The sequence below is a fragment of the Eleutherodactylus coqui genome, chromosome 6 (genome assembly GCF_035609145.1).
Source record: "Eleutherodactylus coqui strain aEleCoq1 chromosome 6, aEleCoq1.hap1, whole genome shotgun sequence".
NCBI lineage: Eukaryota > Metazoa > Chordata > Amphibia > Anura > Eleutherodactylidae > Eleutherodactylus > Eleutherodactylus coqui.
Window position 1 is genome coordinate 195,659,003 of NC_089842.1, and position 25,399 is coordinate 195,684,401.

Genomic DNA, 25,399 nt, shown 5'->3' on the forward strand with positions numbered 1-25,399 from the left:
TCTCCCACCTCCTGCTGCGCTTATCCCAACCGGATTCATGCCGTAACTGCTGTGCCTCTGGCCGGCCGCTGGTCGGCCGGCTCCTCCCGCTGACGTCCTGACCCCTGCGGTGTTAGCAGTCCTGTTGCTGTGCACGTCAGCTGTCACAGCGAGGGAGGTAGCAGCGCGGCAGCCCATAACGGAGGAGCAGAGTGTCAGCGCAGCTATGTGGGCTGGCCTGGTGAGTGCATTCAGCAGAGGAGAGGCGGAAATCACTGTAGATGGGCTCTTTCAAGCCGAGCTGCTGGTCACCGCTCCCTGCAGACCGACCGGTCTCACCTTCCTACACGCCCTTGTCCGCTGCCCAGCACCACTCACAAGTCGCGGTGGCTACAGGACCTGTGAGGGCGAGGACGGGGAGAATGTAGGAAAGCCAATAAGTAACAGGGGGTGTCAACCCCCTGTAAAACTCTGGTGGCGTCAAGATACACTAATACCTATTCATTCCAACTACATGCTAGTTGATTAACTAATATACAGCCCCCCTCCTAGATGTGTTTCACTACATGAGCAGCTTCTTCAGGGGTCAACAGGGCTTTAGTGTGGGAATACCACTCCTTGACACTCATTTATTGTGTTTAAAGACCCTCCAAATGCTATCTGTACACTCAAAACCTTCAGTCTAAGCACAGACAATAATGATGATGATAAATATATGTGTCGGCCCATAAAATAGAACTAAAAGTGTTTATGAAAAAAAAAGTATTTAAAAATGCTGCAAAATTGCCATAAAAAAATAGATCATAAAAGCAATGATTTTCATAAAAATGCTCTGTGCAAACAAATGAAACCAAAAATAAACATAGTAAGATACATATATTACTAGACTCAAACTACCACAGGCAAAAAATATCTACTTTCTACTACCAGTGTAACCTATTAATTATCTTTATATATTACTATTCATTGACATAAATGTTATTTACTAAACAGCTAAAATCTATACTACTAAAGTAACGATTAAAAGATTTTGAGTCTGTGTTCATAAATCAATACCTGTTCAGTGCATTAGTTGTCCTGTTTAAATAGTCAGAAATGAACAATTTGAAGTGGGGGGGGGGGGGGGGGGGGGGGGTCCGCTGCAGACTGTCCCTGCCTAAACCTGTGTATACATTACTCATTCTAACTGCATTCCAAATTAAAAACTAACATACAGCCTCTCAACATGTTTCACTACACGAGAAGCCTCTTCAGGGGTCAACAGGGCCATGGTATGAGAATGCCACTTTTTGACGCTCATTTAATTATTGTATTTAAAGACCCTCCCACTACTATTTTTCCACTCAAAATCTTCAGCCAATAATGATGATGATAAACATATGTGTTGGCTAATGAAAAAAGAGGTGAGCAGGCTTACGGTATAAGTCCAATCACATCCCAAGATGTCCTCACTATATCACTAGACAGTATATCAAATATAAAAGGCCGTAACATTGCCAGCCCATCACATGACCCACTACCTATCAGCACTGTAGACATGACTATCTACAGTCATGAAATAAACTAAGTACACCCTCTTTTAGGGTGCCTACCCACTAGCGTTTTTTTTCCGCTGCGACTTCCCAGCATTTTCTTTTTCCAATTGTCAATGGGACGTTAAAAACGCAACACAACCCAGCACAAAAAAACCGTAGTGGGTAGGCACCCTTACATAGAACATAATTAAAAGACATCTGCTCCTCAGAGGATTTTAAAATTAGGTAAATACAATTAATGCAGTGAAACGTTGAGGGGCTATATATTAGTTTTTAATTTGGGATGTAGTTAGAATGAATTATAATGTATTGGCAAGTTTAGGTAGGGACTGTCTGCAGCGGTCCCCTCTACTTCAAGTTCAGATGACCGAATGTAAGGGCCCATTCACACAGGCATGTGTGCGCTCTGTGTATTTTACAGACATGGATCTATTAGAGCCTACCAGGCTATTCGGATTAGCGAATTTACACACAGACTGATGGTCTAGAGAAAGAAATTGCAACATATCCTAATCTTGTCCGTTTTCACAGACAAGAATAGCACATACTATGTGCAAGGTACAAGCAGCTTGGTCAGTACACAGGTAGGTGTCCTTGTGCTGGGTGCAACTTGCACATGGCTGTCTGAATGCCACCCAAAACACTATATAATACATGTGTAAAAGTCAAGAACTAGAACAGCAGACAATAGATAGTCAAGAAATGTAAACCAAGTAGCAGCCGAGGAGCAATAACTTAAACCTTTTGGGCTAGAATCAAAACTACTAGATTCAACTACTGTGCAAGAAGAAGCAAGACTCAGTGTCACACTAAAAAAGTAGGCATCCTTTTTTCCCTATTCAAAAGTACTGTAAAATTCAGGATGTGAGTATCTAACAATGATAAGGTTGTAAATTACTTTTTTGCTGTATATAGTGAAAATACATTTTGGTGGGGGGACCCCGAAGGCTGAAGAGGTTGGGAGCCACTGCCCTAATCTACGCCCTGGAATGGATAAATATCTTCTTTATGTGAACACTAGGAATATTGGTGTTAAAACTCATAATTTGGATGTTGATTACTACTGGATCTTCATAATTGTGTTTGTAAACGAATCCCACAATACTGATGACTATGTAGCTGTAGGTCCACTTGTTTCATACACTAATATAGTGTCTCAATATGAGTTTGAAATTCTTGTTGATACCTTTTTCTCAAAGGAGACCTGAGAGTAAACCAACCAGACACTTTATAAAATATCAGTAGTCTTAAAATGAAATGAATGATATATCGGACATACCGGTGAATTGCTGCACCACATATGCTGGATACTGCTGCATAAACTGCATCTCCATATACAGAGAGTTGCTGTCCATAGCACCCTGGAGGACATAGAAGGTGGGCAGACTCTTTTTTTAAATCCATCCCTCTCATTGAGCAGGTTACAGGTACCGGAGCTGCATGTAATACAGAAGGGTTACAAATTTGGTCATGCATCAGTACTCTATAATACAGTTACTAAATGCACTTGTTTTTGAATAACTACAAGTATTCCTCCATATAAACTGAGTATTCCCACCTAGCCAAGCCAAATCTAAGAAGAGTCTGAATGCAGTAATGTGTGTGGGGGAAGTATAAACAAAAGAACGACATTGTTGGAGTCAGTGGGGCCGTGGATGCAAAGCTATGCAGCCGACCTCTGCTGACACGAGAACATGACAGATCCTCATTAAGCACTTGCAGACTGCCCATAGACTTTAAATCTTCGGGCAGTCTACACCTAACTCTGCACAAGTGTTTTAAAACATTCAGTAGTGTTCTGATACTGGTGTTTCCCCACCACCCTGGAGCTCCATGACCTTTCTATCAGCAGACAGCTGAGATCACGGAGCTGTGCAGAATGCAGCAGAACTTCCTGATGCTGAGATCTTCAGTTCTTTAGAAAAAGAACATCCTTGTGTGATCGCTGTGACAGCCAACGATCACGTGCCCAGAGACTACGTTGACTACCAAGCACAAGGAGAAGGTTCTCCTCCCCCACTACATTGAAGCGCCTGTGATTCTTTTGTAAAGAGAGCTGAGATCAGGGAGCTTTACAGCTTTCCCTGTAAAAATATAAGTTTGTCTATAAAAAAAAGTTAATTTGTAAAAAATAATTAATAAAACGTTTGCATAAAAAAATGCTCATTTGTAAAAAAAAAAAAATAAGATAAACGGTTGTCTGTATAAAAAATTGTAAAAACAAAAAATGTTTAAAAAGTTAGTCTGTAGAGAAAAAAGTGTGTAAAAAATGTTTGTCTATAAAATAAAAGTTTATCAGTAAAAATAAGAAAAAAATATTGCTTATAGTTAATACCATCTATGTCTAGTCAGTCCTCAGTCTTTCGGTTATATAAGGGTGGTACAAGGCTATGGCTATATGGCTACTTTGCCCGCAACAAGTGTATTGTGGCCAAAGATCACAGTGTACTGTAAAATGCTGTTTTCAGCCAGTTCTGCAGTAGACAATTTGCAGCATATCTGAATCCAAATCTATGCTCCAAAAGCCAAATGGTGCTCCTTCTTTTCTGTGCCCTGCCGTGAGCCCAAACAGCAGTTTACGTCTACATATAGGCCATTTCCAGGAGAAATTAGATAAATTATTATCAGGTGATTTTTCTACTACTACCCCTCTTGAAAATTAAAAAGTTATGGCTAAACCTACATACTATTGCAAAAATGGAAATTTTTAATGTTAACAAATTCTGCAACCTGTGGGCTCAAAATGGTCATAGAACTGCCATGTGAATTCATTGAAAGGTGTAGTTTCCAAAATGGAGTCTCTTCAGGGGGCTGTTTCAAATATTTTGGCACCTCTTGGCCACCGAAAACCTGAAATAGTGCATTGAAAAAGCTCTAATATGAGGGAGGCCCCGAAATCCACATATTGCTACTTCATTTCTGAGACCCGTGTTTGAGTCATGGTGCACACTAGGGTTACACATGGAATATTTCTAAAAAAGTGCAGAATTGGGATAATAAATATTCAGCTCTGTTTAACTGATAACTCCTGCTGTGTTACAGAAACAAAATGGTTTGCAATTGAAAATCTGCAAGAAAAATGAAAATTTTAAAATATAGTCTCCACTTTACTTTCATCTTTGTGAAACACTTAAAGGGTTACCAAACTTCCTAAATGCCATTAGTAATACTATCACGGAAGTAGCTTTTAAAATGGCGTGACTTAAGAGAGGATTCTAATATATAAGCCCATCAAAGCCACTTCAAAAGTGAATTTAAAAGATTCTTCAAAATTTGAAAAATTGCTGCTACACTTAAAAAAAATAAAAAGACAATTTAAAAAATGATGCGTACATAACATGGAAATATGGTAAATGTTATTTATTAGCTATTTTATGTGGTATGACTATCTGTCTTACAAGTAGAAACTTTCAAATTTTAAAAAGTGCTACATTTTACAAATTTTGGACATACTGACCAAAATTTGCCAATACATAGAGTACAATGTGTCATAAAAAATGACTCTCAGAAACACTTGGATAAATAATACCATTCCAAAACACATGGGTGCATGCGCTAATATACTCACCGCTACGGAGCGTATTAGCGCAGTTTGTTTGTTTTTTTCAGACTATTCAAACTCTGCGCTAGTGCACACAAGTTTGAAAAAAGCAGGGAGATAGGTTCTGCCCTAATACTATGTGCGAGAAAGATAGGGCAAGTCCTATCTTTTCTGGCGCGTACTATTAAGGCATGAGAATCCTGATAGTGGAAACAAACAACATAGTTATACCAGCAGCACAGAGTATAACCCTATGAAGGGGAGGCAAAGTCTGCAAAGCCACTCCAGAAGATGAACTCCAAATCTCCAATCTCAAAGCACTTGAAAGATAAGCATGGATGGCAGCAGATCAGCTTCGGTGCATAGAAATAATGTTCTATTATCGTCCTTAATTAGAGTGGTGGTTGCTAAGGGCGCTATGTAGTAACTGTTGCTATATGGGTATGCGCATGCGCGAGAAGCGTAGGAGTAGACATAGAGTACCCAACGTGATTGCTGAGTTGAAGTAGCGTGATGACGTATTGACACACTGTGGGCATGCCGGTGCGAGCGCAGTGATGGGTAGTAAGAGCTGCCTATTATGTTTTAAGGACGAAATAACTTCTATGCACCGAAGCCGATCTTGATAGTGGAAACAAAACCATTGAAATCAATGGGTTTGTTTCATCCAGTCATGCAGACATTATTTTCACAGCCGCATAACACAACTAAAACACGCCCATCTGTTTAAGCCCTTAACATGTCTGATTTGAAAAATGGGGCTTGGTCACATAGACCAAAACTGGCATTGCATGGAAAGTGGTTAAAGGTCATAACTTGTGTGATAAATATACAAAAATATGGGTTATCTAGAAGAATGCGTCTATTCTGTTGTAATTGATCCAATAGTGATTGATATTAACTACACCTTATGGAATCTCAATATAATAAACCTCACAGTAACATATTGTATGCACAACCCATGAGGAAGGGTAATGAGGTCAACCTTAGCAGATACCACTCTTTGATGGCAGGCACAGAAGCTTCTAGTGCTTCCACTCTTTGTCAGGTCTATCAAACTTCTTGTATATTTTAATTGCATATACATCAGAGCCATTTGGTGCGCCAATACTAGAATCTGGATAAAACAATGCAGCATGCTGCGCTATCGCATCCTTGAAAGTGATACAGGGCATGACAGAAGCAGGATGGACCCTATCATAGTCAATGGGATTCGTCTGGTGCCATTTGGCCCCATCATACTGTAGGGCAGATCTATTATTGGCAGGGATTCTATTTTCCAGCTTCCATGATGGAACCGAAAAACGGAATTCATGAAAGCAAACGTGAATCTAATCTAGCAATACTTAATTTTTCAACTTTATAAAGTTACAAACCACACAGCTCAATATGATAAAAGCACAAGACAAGCAATGCTAGCTTGTACTTCCGTTATAAAAGTTCGCACCCATGTATCATAATAAGTATGCCTTGTCATTTTATGAATGCCTAAATATATCAAAAGTTCAAGACTTCATTTAACTAATGTTGTGTTATTTGTTTCATTGGGATACGTCAGGTGCTGGAGAGTGCATGGTCATTGGTAGCTCATATTAACCTGTCCTTTATGTGAATAGCAGAACCTGTAGGCATAAAATGCATGCTTTCCAGTAATATAATGGTCAGCCAATGTAAATGCAACAACTCATAAATCTGAAGTGTAACCAGGTATGACCAAGTGCAGTAGAACTTAGCCTTGACTATAAAGTCTTGTGCCAAATATCATCAAATAGATATTAACATCTAGCGTTGTAATGATTAGTCATACAACAACCACATGCATAGTACTACATAAAATCCAAATAAATAGTTTTAGAGCGCCTACAATAAATAAGTCTATTTAATGCCGCATCCGGATAAATCATGGCAGCCCATTGAATTCCATGGGCGTTATAAATAATTCAATAATCATGACTTGAACGGACACTTTGAGCTTATTAAACTGCTCACATAGGACAGAAGGTGAAAAGGATGAGATTAGCTTACTGGGAACATACTTATCTCTTGCTGGAAGACATCCAGACATTTTGGGGCTCATTCATATTCAAGCAGTTGGAGTCTTTTGGAGAGTGTTCAGTCAACTTTATGAAGACATCTATAAGAGTCTTTATCAGAATACCATGTCTGGAGTGAACAGGACTCCTGGACCCTGTCTCTACTTCTGGGCTCTGTCTCTTTGGAAATGAGATGCTAATGAGGTTCCTCAGCTTTGCTAGTTGGGTTCACAATGAAGATAAAAATTTTGACTGCTCTCTTCATAGACAGCTACATACACTTCCTAGCAATTGTTTCCAGTTATTTTTTCATTCTTCAATGCTTACAATCTTTGAACATTTGCATGTCTTAAAGATTTCTGGCTTTCTTTTTTATTGTATTTCCTGTGAATTCCTTCCGAATGTTTGGCCATTGTAATACAGACCTGAACAAAATGCTGTTGGTTATACCATATGTTCCACTCAAAGACCAATTGCTACAAAGTAAATGACACAAGTATGTTATGGCAACAATGATGCAACTGTCTAGTGATTTTTATTGCACTTGATCTAAGGTGTGGCCAGTGTGCTTCATATTTCTTAGTACACGAATGTCATTATCTTGTTAAATATAGATTTCAGGACAAGAAAAAAAACTATATCTAGTAGCCAATTTCCTGCGAACCAAAAAAATAGGTACTTCTATAAAGGGACCACAAGCACAGGTGCAGCATGGGTTACATTGCTCAACTGCCAATAGCTTTCATAGTGGTCATGGCTGGACTAGGGTGAGAAAGGACAAAAACTCATTTGGCCTTTGACAGAGGCCTGAGAGGATGCAGCATTCCCCAACATCACATTAGTTTAATTGTGTTTCCTTGCGGATTTTTGGGCAAATGTTCACTTGCATGTTCCAGGTCCCTTTACTGGAATAATTGAAAAACAGATGGATGACAAATTGAGCAAAACAATTATGTAATCCATTGGCGATCTAAAAAAATCCAGGCATTTTAAAGGAGGTTCTAAAATATCAACATTCGGAGTTTATTTTTACAACGTTCAGCCCCCAAGTATAGACATCGCGTAGCGCAGTTCTGTCACTTGCCCATATAGTATTATACTCCGCAGCAAGCTCTGAAATGCACAAGGTTTTTCCTTACGTGTGGAGTTTTCTAAACATACAATGTACTATATCCAAAAATAAGCAGCAAAAATGCAATGTGTAAATGAAGTCTAAATGTTGAGGCCGTAGAACTGCTTTAAGATTAAATACCCTTCTTATTTATTGGTTTTCATTTGCACGTATCAGAACACTGTATAGGCAGTATCCAGGTGGGCAGGAGCCTATGGATGTTGTTGTACGTGTCGTTATAAGCGCAACGCAGCAGGAAAATATGCCTTTACGTGAATTTTTACATTTGGCTGGTAAATGTTCATGCTTGGGGGGGATTCAGAATTTTGCTATGAGGCGCAGCCTTTTCTGGTGCAAGTCCTTGTTACCTTCTAAATAATATTTCATAATTTAAGTTCCTTCTAATTGATTTTATAGATATGTTGATGAATTAAAACTGGCATTCCATATGCCAGTATTAATCCAATGTTTGCGAGACTAACACCAAACAAATTTATTAAGTAGTACTTGTGCCTCGTGTACCGCATGGGGAAGAACTGAAAGAAACGGTCAAGGATAGGAAAGCATGGAGAACAAAAGTCAGCCTCGATTGAACGGATAAGGATCATCATCATCACATGTGCCTTAATAAAACTGACACATTTTGGGCTTGCCAAGCATCAGAAAGATTTAGTTTGGGATTTCTGCTGCTTTTAGAACCATTTTCTGGTGTAAAACTTAATACGTCAGATCCTGGCTAGTCTGATGATGGCCCTGATCACTCATGCTAAACCCTACTCCTTTTCAAAACTGGGGAGAGCGTGGTAAAGATGGAAACAAAAATTACATATTTCAGGGTTAGTATGGAGTGCACTAAAATCTGTGACTTTTTTCCTTTAACACCAGAAAACGAGTGCAGCTGATTTCATGCATCCCTCGTATTGCCTGTACCGCACAGAGATCCAGGAGTTGGCATCTATTCTGTGACTTCCTCTCTGTGGCTCAGATGCATTTTGCATTGATGGGTCTTCTTTCTGAGCGGATACAGATTGTTTTCCTTTATTTTACTCCCTTTCACTGTGCTGCTGATTTTTAAGTAATGTGTCTCCTGCAGTGAGCTCTTTAATGAAAGCTATTGGCAAAGAAAGAGCTCTGTGCTGTTTTCTATTTTTTATACATTCCTTTTTCGCTATAAAAAAATAACCTGGATAAAGTTACAGCCTGTTGCAGCTTCAAAATAAAAAGAAATCAGGACAAATTTTAATCCTTAGAAGTGTAAGAAAGTTTTCATGAACATCAGAACAAAAAGTAGCAAAACGTTTCTCTTTTATATTTATTTAGCAATTGACGTTTTGTGGATATTGTAATTTTAGATTCCCAGATATCCAGATTTATTTTATTGATCTCTACTATAAGTAAAAAAAATGCCCTAACAAACTTGCTGTCTAAAGCCTCACAGTTACATTATGGCTTCATTTTGTACAGAGCCATACTAGGGCAACTTCCTCAAATACAAGGCTTTACTATATCTACCTCCGATTTCATACATTTCATAAGATGCACGTTGTTTTTTTTTTTTGACAGTTTAATCCATGGCAGAACTACGAGGCTGAGCCTGGGAGTTCAGCTTCGGATCTTGATGCGGATCCACATGTGGATTTAACCCTTGTCAATGGAACAAATCCATATGTGGCAGCCCAACACTGTTTCCGCCCCCAGAATTAATATGTTAATTCTTTTTTAAGCAACTTGTATTTCAGAAATAATGTAAAAAAATCCACATAGTAGGATCTAGAGTGCGAATTTTCATAGCATTCAATAGAATACTAAAATGATTACCAAGAGTCCGCAACCAAAATCAAAGCAAAATTCTGCTGTGTGAATCAGGCAGTACAAAGGTATTCTCACATACAAACACTGTACCCCACATATGAGACCTGACACTGAGTCAGCAGTGTTTGCGAAAAGTCTTAGGGCGCCTACCCACTGGCGATTTTTTTTCCTTTGCGTTTTGCGTTTTTTCTGAAGAGCAATTAGTATAGAATGTGTTCTTGTCCATTTGCGTTTTTTTTTTCGGTCCGTTGCAATTTTTCACATAGGAACTGTCAGTTGCATATGTGTCCTTATTTTTCTCTTAATGCACCCATGAATGTCAATGGAAATTAATGGAAAACGCGCAAAAAGCCGTGAAAACCGCTGCTTTTTTCACGCACGAAAATCGGCAACGCCAGTGGGTAGGCGCCCTTATAGAGTCCCTTTTTAAGGAAAGTTGAATATCATTGTAAACAAATGTATAGTAATTTGCCAGTTTGTACACTTGTCATGTCTTAAATTAAATGTCCGCCCTGATATATGCAATAATAAAACTACCCGTCAAAGCCGGTAAACTCCCCGTAGTTGTGGCTACAGGTATTTCAGCATTTAAAGGTGTTTTCCAATCTTTTAAACTATGTACAAATGGTTTATACACAGTACGATGTATCACTTACTAATCTACTGTCTATAGCTGAAATGCTTCTTCAAGTCAGTCTCACAGTCACATGATCATGCTGCTACAGTAGTATTTATGCAAATAAGGGAGATGGAACAATACCTCAGTGCCACCTATTGAATGGCAGCATTCCTTCAAATCAATGTACAACTTTTCAACAAGTAGTATTTATCTAATGGTTGGGTGATGTCCTGTACTCTGAACCCCTGGTTATTTTTCCTCTCTGCCATTCTGTAGAATGGGACATTGTACATTATTTGCCTCTTATGTCCACTACTCTCTGGCTCTCCACCCTCCCTTCCTGTATGAGGAAGGATTGTGTTTCACATGCTGGGCAACATATTGTGTAGTTTCTCGGTAGTAGAGCTGTGTTGTCTTTGAGGACAGTGAGTAATTACAACACTGTCTTATCCTTATACTAGAGTGCAAACAGGCAGCTGCATATAGAGGCAAGTTGTATGAGAAGGGAGAGGATTCATGGGAACTATAGTTCTTTACATGGTACTCCTACCCACAGTGAGCCCTTGCAGCATCAAAACAGAGGTGCAACAACAGCTGGGCAAGATAATGAATTTGCTGGTGAGCATTCAGGCAAAAATAGTTACTTTTCTGTATTTTTATAAGCTTAGAAAACCCCTTGAGCGCTTTACACCTGTAGCTTGCTTTGATCTTCATGGTGTAGCTATTTTGTTTTTATTTTTTTCATCCCATAGTCAGACAACCATAGCTTTTTTATTTTTCCACCCTCATTCGGCTGTTGTGGGCTTGCTTTTTATGGGATGAGTTGTTTTTTTAATCACACCATTTTGGGGTACATATAATGTATTGAAAAACTTTTAATATTTTTTGTTGGGGTTGGACATGGGAAAAAACAGCAATTCTGCACTTTTTTTAGATTTAGATTTTTGGTTTAGTTTTTATAGCATTCACCATGTAGTGTAAATGACATATTAAAGGGGTTATACCAGAATTACAAGTTATTCCGTATCCCCACTGATCCCAGGAACAGGGGTCCTGTGTCCCATTCTTCTCGTCACTGTGGGAATGCTACTCCCACCCAAAGTGAAGTCACGGTGAATAGAGCACTGGCGAGCATGCACGTTTGGCACTCCATTCATTTCAGTGGGGCTGGAAGAAATATTCAAGTGCTTGCCACTTGGCTATCTCCTCAGTCCCATTGAAAATGAATAGAGCAGCAGCGTGCTTGATCGGCTGTCACTCCATTCATTCTCATCATCACTGTGGGGAGTACAGTAAGACTACAGTGAGGAGGATGGGGGACACAGGACATTCTCAGGATCAGTGGGTTCTTAGCGGCGAGAATCCTATTGATCAGCAAGTTATTCCCTATCCTGTGAATAAGGAATAGCTCTTAATTCTGGTGCAACCCTTTATTATAGTGGAAACTAATTCATAAAGTTTATTTTATGTTGTAGAACTTTTGCATAAAAGGAGTAGCTTTTTTTAAAAATATAGTTTTTTTCCGTCAACAGAGCTGTATGAGGACGTATATTTGCTGGATTAGTTTACATTTTCATTGGTACCATTTTGAGGTACATATAAATTTTTTATCATTTTGTATTCCTTTTATTTAAAAGATTTTGATGAACAAAAAAAAGCATTTTTTTTTTAACTTGGATTTTTTTCCATTTTTGACAGGACCTAAGAGATGTACTATGATGGCAGGCCTGGGTGCTTTCACCAGGACCATGGTTCCCTCCCTCTGTCTAACTGCTGTGATGCCATGTGTCAACTCTTCTTTAGAAGAATAGAGCTCCTATAGCTATAAGGGAAGTTATGGCATCCCTTTTTCAGGTAGTAAAATTTTTTTACCATGGTTCATTTTGGGTAATACACTGTGTGAACCTCAACAGTAAATTCTAATTTTTTGTGATTAAATGGAATTTATCAGCTCGAACATGTAGTCCATTCTGCAGGAATCATGTCATAGAGTAGGAGGAGCTGAGCAGACTGATATATAGTTTTATGGAGAAAGATTTAGTGTAACTCGTGTTTCATTCATTTATATCTCTGCACATTCTGAGCTGAATAGTCCAATGGGCGGAGCTATGAGTGATTGACAGCTGCCCCTGTAAGTACAGTCAGACACATACTGCTGTCAATCACTGATAGCTCCACCCATTTGACTGTTCAGCTCAGAATGTGCAGAGATATAAATAATTTAAATACAAGTTATACTGAATCTTTTCCTGTAAAACTAAATATCAATCTGCTCAGCTCCTCCTGCTCTGTAACATGATAATCAAGCTGACAGGTTCCCTTTAATTTTCTGCAGTATTTAGTAACATGGTAACATAATATGTAAGGCTGAAAAAAAGACCTATGTCCATCCAGTTTAGCCTATTACCCCCCAATGTTCATCCAGAGGAAGGCAAAACCCCCAATGAGGTAGAAGCCAATTTTCTACAAGTTAGGATAAAACAATTCCTTTCTGATTCCAATCTGGCAATCAGAATAATCCCTGGATCACTAACCTTTTGAAGTAATCAGGGACTATTAACATGTAAGGGCTCAGTCACACGGGCGTTTATTGCCGCGATTTGCGCATGCGCATGCGTCCGGCGATTTTTTAAAACCATTGCTTTGCAATGGTATCGGACACATGAGCGCTTTTTATGCGCTCGTCCGATAAATTAGAGAACAGAAATCGCAGATCGCACCTATCTGCGATCTGCGATTCCTGTTCTCTTCTCTATATGCGCTCAATGGGGCCGGCGGCAGCAGCGCCGACCCCATTGAGAACATATAGAAGACAAATCATTCTTCTCTGCCACAGCTGTAACAGCTGTGGCAGAGAAGAACGATGTTTGCCCATTGAATTCAATGGAGCCGGCAATACAGCCGACTCCATTGAAAGCAATGGGCTGCCGGCGTGCGCGGGATGAATTGTCGGGAAGGGGTTAAATATATAACCCCTTCCCTGCAATGCATCCTGAAAAGTGAAAAAATAAAAAAAATGTATGTACTTACCTGCTCCCGGCAGCCTGAGATCCCCGCGGCCGTCCTGCAGTGGGTGTGAAGGGGGTGTGACTCAGGCTTGCCCCTGATTGGCTCAGCCTGAGCCAATCAGAGGCTGATCTCAGTCACACCCATTCATGAATGGGTGTGACTGAGACTTGCCTCTGATTGGCTCAGCGCTGAGCCAATCAGGGGCAAGCCTGAGTCACACCCCCTTCACACCCACTGCAGGACGGCCGCGGGGATCTCCGGCTGCCAGGAGCAGGTAAGTACATACATTTTTTTTATTTTTTCACTTTTCAGGATGCATTGCAGGGAAGGGGTTATATATTTAACCCCTTCCCGACAATTCATCCCACACTCGCCCGCAGCGCTGGCATTCAATGGAGCCGGCTGTATTGCCGGCTCCATTGAATGCAATGCGCTGGACAGCTCCGGCCCGTTTCTAATGAAACGCGGCTAGGAGCAGATTTTCGGCCGATTTTTCGGCGCCGGTCACGCGATTTGCGCATGCGCATCCGTCATGCGATGCGCAAATCACGTGAAAAAACGCCCGTGTGACTAAGGCCTCATATTGTAACACTCAATAAGGGCATCCAGGCCCCTCTTGTACTCTTTTAGTGAGTTTTGTCATTACCACGTCCTCAGGCAGAGAGTTTCTTAGCCTCACGGCTCTAACAGTAATGAATCCTCTTCTAATGTTAGTGTAGAACACTGGATCACTTTCACTGGACCACTTTTAGTAAATGTCCTTCTAGAATCTTGTTGCTGAGCAAAGTTTATGGCACAAAATAAGAATAGCCTAAACTTGCTTTAGAATTGCACATTCTGTTGATTTATGTTTCCAAGTCCCATAGTCACACTCAAAAACACACAACTACTAATGTTCCAGATTATGCACATGGAAGCAGTATCTACTTTGGGTGTTTGATTACAGATTCTACTTTACACACATCATCCATATTCATCTCTATTATATTCACAGAAGCTGAAATTTATAATCTGTTGACATTAGCCAGGCTCCCACAGTTCTTGGAAATAATTATTAAACTTTCAAGACTACTTTGATCCTAGGAGAGTTACAGCTGGAAGCATTACTCAAGCTGAACATCCGTATAAATTTATGACTGTGGATTTTCTGTAAATCACAATAATGCTTAAAGCTATCATTTGCAAAAGTTACGGCGCTTCCCATTCAACATTTCCAGGACGAGAGCCGAGTGGAAGGTGTGGTTTCAGTAAAAGAGAAGAACGGACGCTGCAGCTATGAGCAGTATATCAGTAAGTTATAAATATATTTCCTAAGCATTATGAATATTTGTTGTAGAGTAGCCAAACCCTTTAACGGTTGGTCAAAGTTTATGTAAGCTGCTTGGAGATTTTGGTATGACATTTCTCTCTGCAGAAAATGATTTATGTTATGGGATAGTTTTTTAATTTAGATTATTTTCTCTACACACCAGCTACAGTAGCAAAAACAGTAAACCGTTTGAAATTACCTGTTTCTGCACTGATTACTAACATGGTTGTTATCCTAATCAAAATTATAGACACATAATCTAACTAATCTAATAACACACAAAGTTGTATCAGTAATGTATTTTATTGAGCAAAATGAGTAAGCATCCACAATGCAGGGACAAAAAGAAAGTGAACCTCTGTATGAATTACTTCTACATAAGCTAATCAGCCAAGGTGTTTCATTTAAGAAGATGAGACTGGAAGTGTGGATTTCACAGGTGCTTTGCTCATTAAATAAAAGCATCCAGAGCCTGGCTACTGACAAATCTGTTCCTCTCAGAGATTGATTAGTATGAAGCATGCCTCAATGCTAACAGCTTTCAGCAGACATAAAATGCATAAAGCTGGAAAAGGCTACAAAACCATATTTCTAAAGACCTGGATGGACATCGATCCACGGTTAGACTAATTATCTACATCATGTTAAAATTCCTCAGTTCAGCATAAGTTTACTTCAGAGTGAGTATCATGTTGAGTCTTCTGTGTTATTCAGGACTTCATAACAGAAGGATATAGGGGTTTGAATTTCTGACAGCCTCAAAATGAACCAATAGTGCAGTCCGGCAGCAAGGAAAGCATGGAGGGTGTCTGGCTGCATAGCTAGAGGTATGTATAACCAGTAGAAAGAGGAAGATTGTGATCCCGCTGTATAGAGCTGTGGGGAGACCACATTCGGAATACTGTGTTCAGTTCTGGAGATCTCACCTACTGAAAGATATTGATAACGTAGAACGAGTCCAAAGACAGGCTATAAAGATGGTGGAAGGTCTCAAGAAAAAAAAACTTACCAGGAAAGACAAAGAACTTAATTTGTATCGCCTGGAGGAGGGAAGGGAGAGGGGGGACATGATCAAAACTTTAAAATATGTTAAATACATAAGTAAGGTTCAGGAGGGAAATGTTTTTATCAGGAAGCTAAACACTAGAACAAGGGGGCGCAGTCTGAGATTAGTTGGGAGGGGGAATCAGAAGTAATGACAGGAAACATTTTTTTACTAAAAGAGTAGTAAATACTTTGAACAAACTTCCAGCAGACGTGATTAGACCACTTGGATGTTCTCCAGTGCTGCTGAGAAAATGTTCTATAGGCAAATGAAACAAAAGTGGAATATTTGGCAAAAGTGCACAATGCAATCCTTGGAGGGAAAAATCAATGTACCCGAATACCTAAACCTCTTCCAACTTTGTAGAGGATTACTTAAAGGGGTTGTCCCGCGCCGAAACGTTTTTGTTTTTTTTTCAACCCCCCCCCCCCGTTCGGCGCGAGACAACCCCGATGCAGGGGTTAAAAAAGAACACCGGAGAGTGCTTACCTGAATCCCCGCGCTCCGGTGACTTCTTACTTACCTGCTGAAGATGGCCGCCGGGATCTTCTCCCTCCGTGGACCGCAGGGCTTCTGTGCGGTCCATTGCCGATTCCAGCCTCCTGATTGGCTGGAATCGGCACGTGACGGGGCGGAGCTACACGGAGCCCCATTGAGAACAGAAGAAGACCCGGACTGCGCAAGCGCGGCTAATTTGGCCATTAGACGGCGAAAATTAGTCGGCTCCATGGGAACGAGGACGCTAGCAACGGAGCAGGTAAGTGAAAAACTTCTTATAACTTCTGTATGGCTCATAATTAATGCACAATGTACATTACAAAGTGCATTAATATGGCCATACAGAAGTGTATAGACCCACTTGCTGCCGCGGGACAACCCCTTTAATGCACTTAATAAAAGACATGACCCTGAAAACCATGTGTTGTGTTATTTGTTAGATTGTGTTTGTCTATAAGTGGGATAACAATCAGACCACATTTTATTAGTAATCCATGCAGAAACTGAAGTAATTCCAAAGTGTTCACTTACTTTTTCTTGCAATTGTACGCTTAGTACAAGATAAAATATATTCAAATTACACTTAATTCCTATAAATTTAGGTCTGACGACTGTCGTTAACCTAGTACACCTAATTCCAGTAGAGCATTAATAAAAAGACTGGAGACACTCACATTCACCAGAGTCAGGGTCTGCTGCTGTTAACTGCACCAGAATTCCTACAAAATAGAAGATTCAAACTTTCATTAGTTAACATATTTATTTCATTAGTTTAAATATCATTTTGCAGTTTTAACATATGGGGCTCGTGATTAGAGATGAGCGAACGTACTCGTCCGAGCTTGATACTCGTTCGAGTATTAGCGTGTTCGAGATGCTCGTTATTCGAAACGAGTACCACGCGATGTTCGAGTTACTTTCACTTTCATCTCTGAGACGTTAGCGCGCTTTTCTGGCCAATAGACAGACAGGGAAGGCATTACAACTTCCCCCTGCGACGTTCAAGCCCTATACCACCCCCCTGCAGTGAGTGGCTGGCGAGATCAGGTGTCACCCGAGTATATAAATCGGCCCCTCCCGCGGCTCGCCACAGATGCATTCTGAAATAGTTCAGGGAAAGTGCTGTCTTGCTGGAGTTGCTATAGGGAGAGTGTTAGGAGTTATTTTAGGCTTCAAGAAGCCCAACGGTCCTTCTTAGGGCCACATCTAACCGTGTGCAGTAGTGTGGAGGCTGCTTTTTGCAGTGTTGCACATTTTTTTTTTTTTGTATATCGGCCGTGCAGAGCATTGCGTCCTGCAGTAATTTTACATTGTCCAGGGCCAGTAGTGGTGAGGCAGGGACAGAAGACATATTTAGTGTATATAGGCAGTGGGCCTTTCCAAAAACATTTGGGAAAAAAATCTATTTGGGCTGCCTGTGACCGTCCTCAGTGTACTGGGTCTCTGCTGGGGGTAGTTGTCCTAATTCATACGCAGCCAGCTAAGTGTTACAGCAGGCTTGCGCAAAATTCTTTCCTGGCTCTGCTGTGCGTTCCGTAAGCGAAGTCAGCCTCCAACCACAGGCCAATAAGCGGCACATTTAATTACAGCGTTCTGTTTCTGCACTACTGGTAATACACCATGCTGAGGGGTAGGGGTAGGCCTAGAGGCCGAGGACGCGGAGGTCCAAGTCAGGGTGTGGGCACAGGCCGAGCTCCTGATCCAGGTGTATCGCAGCCGACTGCTGCGGGATTAGGAGAGAGGCACGTTTCTGGCGTCCCCACATTCATCTCACAATTAATGGGTCCACGCGGTAGACCTTTATTAGAAAATGAGCAGTGTGAGCAGGTCCTGTCGTGGATGGCAGAAAGTGCATCCAGCAATCTATCGACCACCCAGACTTCTGCGCCGTCCACTGCTGCAACTCTGAATCCTCTGGCTGCTGCTCTTCCTTCCTCCCAGCCTCCTCACTCCATTACAATGACACATTCTGAGGAGCAGGCAGACTCCCAGGAACTGTTCTCAGGCCCCTGCCCAGAATGGGCAGCAATGGTTCCGAATCCTCTCCCACTGGAGGAGTTTGTCGTGACCGATGCCCAACCTTTGGAAAGTTCCCGCGGTCCGGGGGATGAGGCTGGGGACTTCCGGCAACTGTCTCAAAAGCTTTCAGTGGGTGAGGAGGACAATGACGATGAGACACAGTTGTCTATCAGTGAGGTAGTAGTAAGGGCAGTAAGTCCGAGGGAGGAGCGCACAGAGCATTCGGAGGAAGAGCAGCAGGACGATGAGGTGACTGACCCCACCTGGTTTGCTACGCCTACTGAGGACAGGTCTTCAGAGGGGGAGGCAAGGGCAGCAGCAGGGCAGGTTGGAAGAGGCAGTGCGGTGGCCAGGGGTAGAGGCAGGGCCAGACCGAATAATCCACCAACTGTTTCCCAAAGCGCCCCCTCGCGCCATGCCACCCTGCAGAGGCCGAGGTGCTCAAAGGTCTGGCAGTTTTTCACTGAGAGTGCAGACGACCGACGAACAGTGGTGTGCAACCTGTGTCGCGCCAAGATCAGCCTGGGAGCCACCACCACCAGCATGCGCAGACATATGATGGCCAAGCACCCCACAAGGTGGGACGAAGGCCGTTCACCGCCTCTGGTTTGCACCGCTGCCTCTCCCCCTGTGCCCCAACCTGCCACTGAGATCCAATCCCCATCTCAGGACACAGGCACTACCGTCTCCTGGCCTGCACCCACACCCTCACCTCCACTGTCCTCGGCCCCATCCACCAATGTCTGTCAGCGCACCGTCCAGCCGTCGCTAGTGCAAGTGTTGGAGCGCAAGCGCAAGTATGCCGCCACGCACCCGCACGCTCAAGCGTTAAACGTGCACATAGCCAAATTTATCAGCCTGGAGATGCTACCGTATAGGGTTGTGGAAACGGAGGCTTTCAAAGGTATGATGGCGGCGGCGGCCCCGCGCTACTCTGTTCCCAGTCGCCACTACTTTTCCCGATGTGCCGTCCCAGCCCTGCACGACCATGTCTCCCGCAACATTGTACGTGCCCTCAGCAACGCGGTTACTGCCAAGATCCACTTAACAACGGATACGTGGACAAGCACAGGCGGGCAGGGCCACTATATCTCCCTGACGGCACATTGGGTGAATTTAGTGGAGGCTGGGACAGAGTCAGAGCCTGGGACCGCTCACGTCCTACCCACCCCCAGAATTGCAGGCCCCAGCTCGGTGGTGGTATCTGCGGCGGTGTATGCTTCCTCCACTAAACCACCCTCCTCCTCCTCCGCAACCTCTGTTTCGCAGTCAAGATGTGTCAGCAGCAGCATGTCGGCAGCAGTCGGTGTCGCGCGGCGTGGCAGCACAGTGGTGGGCAAGCGTCAGCAAGCCGTGCTGAAACTACTCAGCTTAGGAGATAAGAGGCACACGGCCCACGAACTGCTGCAGGGTCTGACAGAGCAGACCGACTGCTGGCTTGCGCCGCTGAGCCTCCAACCGGGCATGGTCGTGTGTGACAACGGCCGTAACCTGGTGGCGGCTCTGCAGCTCGGCAGCCTCACGCAGGTGCCATGCCTGGCCCACGTCTTTAATTTGGTGGTTCAGCGCTTTCTGAAAAGCTACCCACGCTTGTCAGACCTGCTCGGAAAGGTGCGCCGGCTCTGCGCACATTTCCGCAAGTCCCACACGGACGCTGCCACCCTGCAACATCGGTTTAATCTGCCAGTGCACCGACTGCTGTGCGACGTGCCCACACGGTGGAACGCTACGCTCCACATGTTGGCCAGGCTCTATGAGCAGCGTAGAGCTATAGTGGAATACTAACTCCAACATGGGCGGCGCAGTGGGAGTCAGCCTCCTCAATTCTTTACAGAAGAGTGGGCCTGGTTGGCAGACATCTGCCAGGTCCTTGGAAACTTTGAGGAGTCTACCCAGATGGTGAGCGGGGATGCTGCAATCATTAGCGTCACCATTCCTCTGATATGCCTCTTGAGAAGTTCCCTGCAAAGCATAAAGGCAGACGCTTTGCGCTCGGAAACAGAGCCGGGGGAAGACAGTATGTCGCTGGATAGTCAGAGCACCCTCCTGTCTATATCTCAGCGCGTTGAGGAGGAGGAGCATGAGGAGGATGAGGAGGAGGGGGAAGAGACAGCTTGGCCCACTGCTGAGGGTACCCATGCTGCTTGCCTGTCATCCTTTCAGCGTGTATGGCCTGAGGAGGAGGAGGAGGAGGAGGATCCTGAAAGTGATCTTCCTAGTGAGGGGACAGCCATGTGTTGCGTACAGGTACCCTGGCACACATGGTGGACTTCATGTTAGGATGCTTTTCTCGTGACCCTCGCGTTACACGCATTCTGGCCACTACGGATTACTGGGTGTACACACTGCTCGACCCACGGTATAAGGAGAACCTTTCCACTCTCATACCCGAAGAGGAAAGGGGTTCGAGAGTGATGCTATACCACAGGACCCTGGCGGACAAGCTGATGGTAAAATTCCCATCTGACAGCGCTAGTGGCACAAGGCGCAGTTCCGAGGGCCAGGTAGCAGGGGAGGCGCGGAGATCAGGCAGCATGTACAGCACAGGCAGGGGAACACTCTCTAAGGCCTTTGACAGCTTTCTGGCTCCCCAGCAAGACTGTGTCACTGCTCCCTTGTCAAGGCTGAGTTGGCGGGAGCACTGTAAAAGGATGGTGAAGGAGTACGTAGCCGATCACACGACCGTCCTTCGTGACGCCTCTGCCCCCTACAACTACTGGGTGTCGAAGCTGGACACGTGGCCTGAACTCGCGCTATATGCCCTGGAGGTGCTTGCTTGTCCTGCGGCTAGCGTCTTGTCAGAGAGGGTGTTTAGTGCGGCTGGGGGAATCATCACAGATAAGCGTACCCGCCTGTCAACCGACAGTGCCGACAGGCTTACACTCATAAAGATGAACAAAGCCTGGATTTCCCCAGACTTCTGTTCTCCACCAGCGGACAGCAGCGATACCTAAGCAATACGTAGGCTGCACCCGCGGATGGAAGCATCGTTCTCTATCACCATCAAAAACGGGGACATTTTTGCTTCATTAATCTGTGTATAATATTCATCCTCCTCCTCCTGAAACCTCACGTAATCACGCCGAATGGGCAATTTTTCTTAGGCCCACAAGGCTCAGTCATATAATTTTTGTAAACAATTTTTAAACGTTTCAATGCTCATTAAAGCGTTGAAACTTGCACCTGAACCAATTTTTATTTTAACTGGGCTGCCTCCAGGCCTAGTTACAAATTAAGCCACATTAACCAAAGTGATTAATGGGTTTCACCTGCCCTCTTGGTTGGGCTTGGGCAATTTTTCTGAGGTACATTAGTACTGTTGGTACACCAATTTTTTGGGGCCCTCGCCTACAGTGTAATCCAATTAATTTTTTGCCCACCTGCATTAAAGCTGACGTTACCTCAGCTGTGCTGGGCACTGCAATGGGATATATTTATGTGCCGCCGGTGGCTTCCTGGCACCCACCCATGCTGTCGGTCCACAGGGACTTCACAATAGGGAGTTGTACCTGCCTGTGTCTATGAATTAAAAACCCCGGTCAGGTTGGGGCATGCAGTGTGGGCCGAAGCCCACCTGCATTTAATCTGACGTTAGCTCTGCTGTCCAGGGCACTGCAATGGGATACATTTATGTACAGCCGGTGGGTTCCAGGGAGCCACCCATGCTGTGGGTGCACACGGAATTCCCATTGCGGAGTTGTACCTGCCTGTGACTATTTATAAAAAACCACGGTCTGACTGGGGCATGCAGACACCTTGACAGAATGAATAGTGTGTGGCACATAGGTTCCCCATTGCTATGCCCACGTGTGCAGCTCCTGATGGCGGTGGCACAGGATTATATTTCTCACTGCTTCTGTACAGCATTGTGGGCTATCGTCCTGCCCCTTTTAAAGAGGGTCGCTGCCTAGCCGTGCCAACCCTCTGCAGTGTGTGCCTGCGGTTCCTCCTCATCGCAGACGCACTTATAAATAGACATGAGGGTGGCGTGGCATGAGGGCAGCTGAAGGCTGCGCAGGGACACTTTGGTGTGTGCTGTGGACACTGGGTCGTGCGAGGGGGGGGGGGGGGGGTTGGGCAGCATGTAACCCAGGAGAAGTGGCAGCGGAGTGTCATGCAGGCAGTGATTGTGCTTTGTTGGAGGTAGTGTGGTGCTTAGCTAAGGTATGCATTGCTAATGAGGGCTTTTCAAAAGTAAAAACTGTTGGGAGAGGGGGGGCCCACTCTTGCCGCTATTGTGGCTTAATAGTGGGACCTGGGAACTTGAGATGCAGCCCAACATGTAGCCCCTCGCCTGCCCTATCCGTTGCTGTGTCGTTCCCATCACTTTCTTGAATTGCCCAGATTTTCACAAATGGAAACCTTAGCAAGCATCGGCGATATACAAAAATGCTCGGGTCGCCCATTGACTTCAATGGGGTTTGTTATTCGAAACGAACCCTCGAGCATCGCGAAATTTTCGTCCCGAGTAACGAGCACCCGAGCATTTTGGTGCTCGCTCATCTCTATTCGTGATGTATGTGCTCTGTCACTTTATTCAATGTCTATAAGGGCTCCTGTCCATGGGCGAATTATCTGGCCGCGGGGAACGCAGTGAACGCTTTCCATAGTGTTGCTATGGAAAGCGGAGCCCCCTGTCCATGAGTGGTTAATCATTGTGATTCTCTGCTCGCAGACAGCAAATCGCAGCCTATCTGTCAGAAAGGCTCACCACGGAGATCTGTCTGCCGCCGCCTGCTCCCGGGCGGCGGCTCCCGTGGCGGAGTTTTGCCGTGAGATTTCGCAACGCCTGTGAACAGGCAGCCTTAGACTGATGCAGGTAACCAAGTATTGTAAATTTGCTAGCACGATCAGTCTCATAGACATTAAATGGTGTGGTGAATGGTAGACCTCCGCTATATTCAAACTCCTCCTCATGGTGGTCTTGTAGACAGGAGGAACAGAAGACTTGCAACCTTCCATTCTAGTGGGGACCCAGTGGTAAGGCCCAAAGTGAGAAAATTTTTAGCATCTATTCTGTGAATATGAGGCAAGAGGCCTTCATGGGACAACCCCTGTAATGATTAAGCACTTTCAAAAACTTTTTTTTACTGTTGCATTCCGGGAACCATAACTTCGATGCAGTTATATAACGTCTATGGAGAAAGGGCCAGCCTGAATCAGTGAAGGAGGATCAAAGGATTGTGCCATAAATGTGTAAAATGAATATGTCCTTTTTAATGTTAGATATTACAGGAACAATGACTGCAAAAATAGACCCTGAACTATATGGTATGAAAGATATAGTAACTGTATGTAAGGCTGAAAAAAGACATATGTCCATCCAGTTCAGCCAATGTTGATCCAGAGCAAGACAAGTCTGCTGGAGATTTCTCAATGCGGATGGTGCGTAAGGAATTTCATAGGGGCATATCACTTCTTGAGCTAATGGTTCCCTGTTGCTCTTCACCCTTTGGAAATAGACTTTTCTTCCAAGCTGAAGATTGTGTAGATAAGCAGGGAGCTATGGCTATTTCACAGGCCATCTATTTATAAAGATGATTTCCAGTGACTTCTCCTCCTGGATAAATCCGTAACCCATCTCCACTTGAAAGGACATCACAGTGCCCAAGGTTAATTACTTGTAATGGGCGTTTTTTTCCCTACTGTTGCATTAAGACAGTCCGTTTCCTTGTAGCTTCTTGTTCTTTCGGTGTTTTTCCTGAAGCAGCCGTCAGAATTTGCGCTACTTGTGGCATGCTGATTTCCACAAATTCAGAACTATCCATAGCTTGGGCAGCCTGCACAGCAACTGTGGTAGTAATGGAGGGGGTAACTGTTGTGGTCATCGTTGCAGGAATGGTTGCATAGACAGATGCAGCGATAGAGACAGTGACTTGAGCGCTCCCTGGCGTCTCCTCATCCTCCTATACTGAAGTTACGAGGTTCCCCTCATGGGTTGGAAATGCTGTTGAATAAGAGTCACTGTCTCACTCTGGGGAAAAGACTGAGGCTGTACTATGGACTGAGTCATCACTGTGACTCTGTAGGTAAACGTCTTCCTCCTCTACATTGTCGTGGAACTGGGACATACTAAATTTTTCTTTAACTGAAGCGGACCTCAGAGATGTCACCTCCTCTGGCGAAGATGTTAACAAGGTTTTAAGGATGTGTTCAGACTTGCTTGTCTGAGGAGCATTTTCTAGCGCAGCAGAACATGCAACTTGCTTCATGGGTTTGGCCACATAAGCGAATAGGCCTTCTTTAACTAGAGAAACTGCAAGTTTCAGCGCAGATTTAGGTGAGGCAATAGGCCTTCTTAATTGCGTGGCTTCTAGCACAGATTCGTGCGCATCTTTTTCCATAATTGGGGATTCAGGCCGGGGCAAAGGCTTCACTGCGGCCAGTGGTGTGGTTAGCGATGCAAGCAGGAATCATCTTGTTTGCGCTGGATTTTGCGTATTTTGGGATGTGGGAGAGGTATAGGCCAAAGCACAGGCCCATCCACGGTCTGTAGAATTGTTAAGGGTGTTGTGGATTGCGCTGGAGTAGGTGCAGTTCTTGGCGCGATGTTAAGGAAAGCTTCTGGTCTGCTGGGAATATGACTCCGGCCGGAGCCGATAGTTCGCCTCTCTGTGATGGTTTCCTAAATGGGTCCATTGAGTTCCACAAAAGCAGTCCATAACTGGGGTGTATCACTATCTAAAGCCACACATAGTGAGGCAATTCCAGCCTGTCTGGGAAATTGTTTTCGTGAACGGCGGGAACTCGGGTACTTTTTCCCAACAGAGAGTCTCTCTGCCATTGCTGCTTTTCAGTCGGCTAAGGAGGCTGTGGGGACATTGGGTAACCCTTTAACTCTTCGGGGAACAAAAGTTCTTCGGCCTACTGCAAGCCTGCAGGATAACTG

General features: G+C 43.8%; 1 protein-coding gene across 1 annotated transcript in view; it reads right to left on the minus strand.

Annotated features, from left to right (window-relative positions):
- The window catches only part of COCH (cochlin), a 46,492-nt gene that overhangs the window by 15,600 nt on the left and 5,493 nt on the right, over window positions 1-25,399 (minus strand). Inside the window, exons 3-4 of the mRNA XM_066605849.1 lie at window positions 17,166-17,210; window positions 2,794-2,950 (exon numbers count right to left, since the gene is read on the minus strand). Coding sequence (XP_066461946.1) covers window positions 2,794-2,950; window positions 17,166-17,210 — 202 coding nt within the window. The remainder of the gene's footprint in view (window positions 1-2,793; window positions 2,951-17,165; window positions 17,211-25,399) is intronic.